Raw genomic sequence first — 6,072 nt, 5'->3', positions numbered from 1 at the left:
CCTGGACTCGATGAAATTTCCTATTCTAAGCATCAAATGATATCTCTTTTCCTACAGGAATTGTATGATACTTATATCTATGAACAAAAGGAGGCCTCACTGCAGGCAAACATATATGGCGAAAGAGATGCAGATGGGGATTGCCGGCGGCCAGAGAAGGGGCGTTGCGCGTCTCTGCTGGCTAAATAAGCGTCAAACACAAAAAGGACGCAGCGAACACATCACCATCACGCAACAAAACACAGGCGCACAAATGACAGAAGACCGAAAAGAACAGATCTAACATTAACGAGAAGACAGAATAGCAACATAAAGTATCTGTTGGTAAGAACGGACGGGCACGTCCATGGACGAGCTGCTGTGGCAAACTCAAGACAAACCCCAAAACCGAAAACGCAACCTAACAGAATGGAGCGCTCCAATAGTTCAGTTTTACAACTCCTGCTCCACTTCTCACGGATCAAAACCTCTTATGCTTCCTCCTATCGCCATGGGGCATCAGTTCCTTGCCCCCAAAATGCCCCTCTCGTGGTGAGGGACACGCTGATAACCATTCGACTTTCCACGGCTACCGCTGTACTCATCACCTCTCGCATATCCTCTGCCACTGCCGCCAAAGCGACCTCTGCCTCCCCCCCTTCCTGCAAATGTAAACATGCACGACATAAAAAACATATACAGAGCTCAGTGTATCTTCACAAGCACGGCTCACACTTCTGCTAGCAGCTTACATTATTCATTAGAATAGGGCAGATGCATAAAAATGGACAACTTACTTCCTCCCCTTATTCCACTGTTAGGCTTCCGCTCCTCGACATATATCTGCCGCCCATTTATTTCAAGTGGTGAAGCCTGAAATCCACCAAGATGGTTTCAGATTATGACCAGCTAAACTATGGTAAATAACAACATTGTACAAGCCAAACCTAAGCAATATAATTTTTAAACGAGAAATTGAAGAATTATTAAGAGTATCAAATGTGAATTCCAATAAACAACCCTCAATGCATTGTGAACGCCACTCAGTTCCTCGAATTCCACAAAAGCATAGTAGCCACCAGTCTCCTGCAAATTCCACCATCAATCAAATGAACATTTGCTCATGTTATATAGCAAGTGGTGAATCAGAATCAGAAAGCCAATTCAATTGCAAACCTTTCGGCTTCTGATAGCAACACCATCAGGGATGAGCTGGCCAAACTTCTTGAACTCATTCTCAAGATCAGCCTCAGTTACATTTTGTGGCACATTCCCAACATAAACAGATTTGCTCTCTAATTTATGAAATAAATATTACAATCAGCAAACAATGTGGAACTTAAACAAATAAATGTAAATTAGGCAAGAATAAAGAAAGAAAAACCTTCTTCGTCATGGCCTTCTGTGTAGAAGTCAGATTTTGGCTTATCTGCTGCCACCGATGAAGTCACTAGAGTTGCCTGGTTTGCTTCTGTTGTAGGGTGAGGTTTACTCACAGGCACTGATTGAGCAATAGGGAACGGAGGCGGGGCTTTTGCAGTTCTTAGCTGCATCATCAGAATCATCATTTTAAAGACATGTCATCTAGATAGCACAACATAATGCATATGAAGGAAAGGAAGGTCCCACATACAATAGAAGCATATGTCTTCTTTACGGGCTCCCCAACAGGTTCCTCAACATGAGGCTGCACAGGTGGAGGGTGTGCTGGCTCCTCTGGTGCCATCGCCATTCCATTCGAGAAGGAAGAAAGTGGTTCTTCTTGAAGAGATTCATCTCCCCAGTTGTCCGACTGAGAAACTACTTGCTGTGGTGGCTCAGAGTAAGTGTAACTGTCAACAGCATCATTTTCTTCAGATGTTACTGGAACAGCTTGCATTGTTTGACTTTCTTCATGAATGTACTCCGCACCTGCAGGCAGAGCATTTAAACAAAACGCTAACAAAACTTTGAAGCGGCAACAAAACAGGACCATGAACATTATCAGGAGACACTAATATTTCTCCATGGAAGCATTATAATTTGAAACAATCAGTGCTCAGCTGGTTTAAAATCTAAACTACCATTTCTATTATTGCCCATAGATATTAAAAAAATGACTTGCATGAACATTCTCAATACAGTGCACCTTATTTATGTTGCCACTGGAAAAAACTTTTTGAAATCTTATTTGGAGTTAAATCAACTGTATGTACTCGACGAAGAAATAGATAAGAGAGACAGTCCATACAGGCAAGCAGATATGGCGTGTACTGGAACATATCCATAACATGATTGGCTATTTCATGGGTAATAACAATTAAAATGCAAAGACCAATAGTTTATATATTTATTTAGGATGATAAATCTTACTTGTTTGGACTGTGTTGGATGCCATGTTGGTCTCAAAGGCTTCCTGAGCTCTCACCTGTGCAGGTTGCACTTGTTCTTGGTCAACAAAGTGGAAATAATCATTGAGCACAAAGTAACCTTTCTCCTGAGGCGCAAGGAAAAACATCTGGATAAATTTCCTTTGGTTGCTGTACTCTTTGGTCTGTACAAGACCAGAGACCATCACTAGCACCCCATCTCCCCATGAGTTGGCAAAGTTCGCAGTTTTTATCTCAATTTGGGTGAAATTGAGGGACATGATAAGGGAGTGTATATCCTGCAGGCAACAAATTTGTTATTATAAATTATAAAGTAACAAAGGAAACAAAAAAGTGGCAGACTCAAATTGCATATATAATTGATTTATTTAGGGGCAACAGGTGTATTGAACCAGCAGAGCAAACAAACAAAACAGCATAGAGGGCAACAGAACAGCATCAATAAGTAAACTCAATGAAGAAAAGGCGCAGACAAAACGAGTAATAAGTATACAACTCAGCAGATGGACAAACACCACATACAAGACAAACTAATGATGCGACATGGCAAGGTAACATACCACGAGCGCAGAAGTAATGCTAAAACCTACATGAATGCCAAACATTGAGATGGTAAAAATCAGTCAAAGCACTGACAGTCCAAAATATCACAAAAGCACAGCCCAAACATATAAACCTTAAAGTTGACACATATAAAAGTAATATATATATTGTGAGAGATAGCAACCATCATTGAGTTAGCAGTGGTGCTGGTCCCGTTGAGGTCGTCGACCCGGACCATGGTGCTTGCTTCGCTGTAGAACTGGTGGACGACATCGGGGTTCTGCTGCAACAGATTGTAGTAGTTGCGGAGGAAGTAAGTGCCCACCTGCCAGCCAAATCCAATCGCAACATCAGTCACCGATCCGAGCATAAGAGGGCGCAAAAGGTTTGGGGGAGACAGAGATAAGGAAGGGGGATTACTTGAGTCGCCGCCGCCGCCGAAGCCATGGGGAGTGCAGTGGAGTAGGGAGTAACCCTAGATCTGCTGATTCCGCGGGCAAGATCTAAAAGGGAGAGCGTCTCGAAATCCGACGCCGCTGCAGCAGCCGCCGCCGCCGCGAGAGGATGTGTCCGCCCTGATTGCTCGTGCGTATTCGCGTCTGCGCCTTTCGCAGGATGGAGAGGAGAGGAGAGGCGAGGAGATGGATTGGCGTCGCGTGGGTGGACTCGACTCGACTCGACTCGTCTCTTATGACGGCCGGGAGGAGGGGCACGACCGCGCGAGGGGAGAGAGCGAGAGAGATACCGGTTGCCCTTGCCCTACGATGCGATTCGATCTCACTTTCCTTTCAGGATTCTGTTGGATTTCCTGGCCTATCGTCATTTGGGCTTCAGTTTGGCCCATGGTCTCCACTTCCAAAGAAAAACTTAGCCCATGGTCTAGGCCTATTTTTTATTCAAAGATGGTATAGAACTTGTCTCCAAAAAAAATGAAAGGGCGAAGAACTTGTCTCCAAAAAATGAAAGGGCGAAGAACTAATTCATCCTATTCGTCAAATCCTACGATCTGACACGTCACGCCCCTCCAGCGTACTAAACGTGTTTTATACATTAATTACCCACCATGCCATTACAGTATTACCCACTGTGTCGTTACCTTAATCCGTTCCTCTTCCACGCACAAACAGAAACAAAAACGGCTGCCCTCCCTCGACCACACCCCACGTCTCGCTGCTAGCCACCACCCCACCCTCGCCACCAGCCACCACCTCGATCTCCATGCGTCGTCGGACCGCTCGACATGTGCCTCGATCTCCACGCGTCGCCGGACCGCCTCGACCTGTGCGTCTCCACGCGCTGCCGGACCACCGCGCCCAAGCACCGCCGGACTGCCACGACCTGTGCCGCGGCCACGCTCGAGGCGCACGTCCGGACCGCCACCCCAAGCACGGTCGGACCGCCGCGACCTGCGCCTCTCCACGCTCCGCCGGACCGCCGCCTCCGCGCTCCAGGCGCACGTCCGCCTCCGGGCCACTGCATCCATGCTCCACACACACGGCCGCATCGTCCATGTGTCGCCGGATCTCCACGCTTGTGACACCCCCGATTTGACCGTACATTAATCATACACACAAATGTGTACGATCAAGATCAAGGACTCACGGAAAGATATCACAACACAACTCTAGACACAAATTAAAATAATACAAGATTTATATTACAAGCCAGGGGCCTCGAGGGCTCGAATACATAAGCTCGAAGACACAATAGTCAGCGAAAGCAAAAATATCGGAGTACAGACATAAGTTAAACAAGTTTACCTTAAGAATGCTAGCAGAAAAGTAGCAACAATCGAAAAGGCAAGGCCTCTTGCCTGGGACCTCCTAACTACTCCTTGAAGTCGAACTCCACGTAGAATCATTCTCGGGATCCTCTGGCTCCTGGACTTCATCGTATGATCGCAATTGTAATGCCCCGAGACCGATGTGTCAGGTGTCTTCCAGTTATTCGCCGTCGTTGCCATGTCTTTTGCTTGTGTGTTGCATCTTACCATGTCATCATGTGCATTGCATCATCATGTTTTCAAAACTTGCATCCGTCCGGGTTCCCCCAGTTCCGTCCGTTGTCCGTTCTGAGCCCAGACACACTTGCACGCGCCCGCGGCACGTCCGAAATATTATTTTATAAGTGGCCGGAAAATGTTCTCAGAATGGGATGAGAGTTGACGTGTGGTCTTATTATAGTGTAGATAGACCGCCTGTCAAGTTTCACCGCATTCGGAGTTTGTTTGATAGCCCAACCGTTAAACTATAGTGGCATTATAGCCGGTCTAACGTCGGACGTTTTCGGTCTCCGGAAATAGTCGCCGGGTCTCTCTCCCCCCTCTTCTCTCAGTCCAAACCGCTCTCCACCGTCCTCCTAGGCCCATGCCTACCCCTCTCTCGGTTATGCCCGCGGCCCTCCTCGCGCGCGCGCCCGAAAGCTGTCCCGGACCCGACCCGGACTGTCGCTACCGTTGTGTCCGGATCATCCCCAAACATCTACAAAACATCACTGTTTTCTCATTTGGACTCCCTAACCTATTCATCTCCGACCGTCTGATTTTGATCAGATGATCCAAATACTCCTTCCTATCTACATTCTGGTATATATAGCAGTCCACACCTAGCCCAACCCTAAAATCTAGCTCCCTTGTCCCATCACCCGCCGCCACTTTCCAAACCCACCTCGGGATCCTCCCAGATCCTTTCTCACCCAACCAGCAACCCCCCTCCTCTGCTCGACCTTCCCCGTTCCTCAATCCATCGGCCCCCTCGACCAGCAGCAACCAGGAGCGCAAGCCCTTCTCCCACGCCCGCGTGCCCGAGGAAACGCACGAGGCTGCGCCTCCTCGTCCCGCGCCTCTGCCTCGCCCGTGGTAGCCGTTGTGACGCCCGGATAATTAAGCTACAGTAATCCCGGGCTAATGGTGCCACGTCACCACGCTTACTGTTGTTAACCTTGCGATGATTCGAAACCGTTTCAAAATTCAAATTCAAATTAATGTCAATAATAAAAGTTTTCAAAAATTAAAATAAAAATGTTCGGATTGTACTAAATATTACATAGATAATTATGGTGTAGAAGGCACAGTTTTATAAAATACATAAATATTTTAAATTGAATTAAAACAGAAGAGAAAATAAGAAAAGGAATCAAAACTAAAACAGAAAAAAAAGGAGAAACCCCCCCCCTCTGGGCC

General features: G+C 46.8%; 1 protein-coding gene across 1 annotated transcript; it reads right to left on the bottom strand.

Annotated features, from left to right (window-relative positions):
* Window positions 1-259: 259 nt before the first annotated feature.
* On the bottom strand, window positions 260-3,622 carry LOC100682411 (nuclear transport factor 2). The gene is made up of 9 exons (XM_044572863.1): window positions 3,312-3,622; window positions 3,076-3,216; window positions 2,332-2,626; window positions 1,613-1,890; window positions 1,364-1,526; window positions 1,156-1,274; window positions 1,000-1,065; window positions 777-852; window positions 260-641 (listed from the first exon to the last, which is right to left on the bottom strand). Exons 1-9 carry the CDS (start codon window positions 3,336-3,338, stop codon window positions 499-501), a joined length of 1,308 nt encoding a protein of 435 aa, XP_044428798.1. The 5' UTR covers window positions 3,339-3,622; the 3' UTR covers window positions 260-498.
* Between the last annotated feature and the right edge of the window lie 2,450 nt (window positions 3,623-6,072).

The sequence above is a fragment of the Triticum aestivum genome, chromosome 7A (genome assembly GCF_018294505.1).
Source record: "Triticum aestivum cultivar Chinese Spring chromosome 7A, IWGSC CS RefSeq v2.1, whole genome shotgun sequence".
NCBI lineage: Eukaryota > Viridiplantae > Streptophyta > Magnoliopsida > Poales > Poaceae > Triticum > Triticum aestivum.
Note: the sequence above shows the minus strand (reverse complement) of the source record. Positions and strands in the feature narration are given on the sequence as shown.

What these genes read in the sequence shown, in the direction of transcription:
- LOC100682411 (XM_044572863.1), bottom strand. Translation starts at nt 3,338, where the DNA reads ATGGCTTCGGCGGCGGCGGCGACTCAA. An exon ending in TTGCTATCAGAAGCCGAAAG is followed by an intron (nt 1,066 to 1,155) that starts GTTTGCAATTGA and finishes TGGAATTTGCAG; the next exon opens with GAGACTGGTGGCTACTATGC. An exon ending in CAGTGGAATAAGGGGAGGAA is followed by an intron (nt 642 to 776) that starts GTAAGTTGTCCA and finishes TTACATTTGCAG; the next exon opens with GAAGGGGGGGAGGCAGAGGT.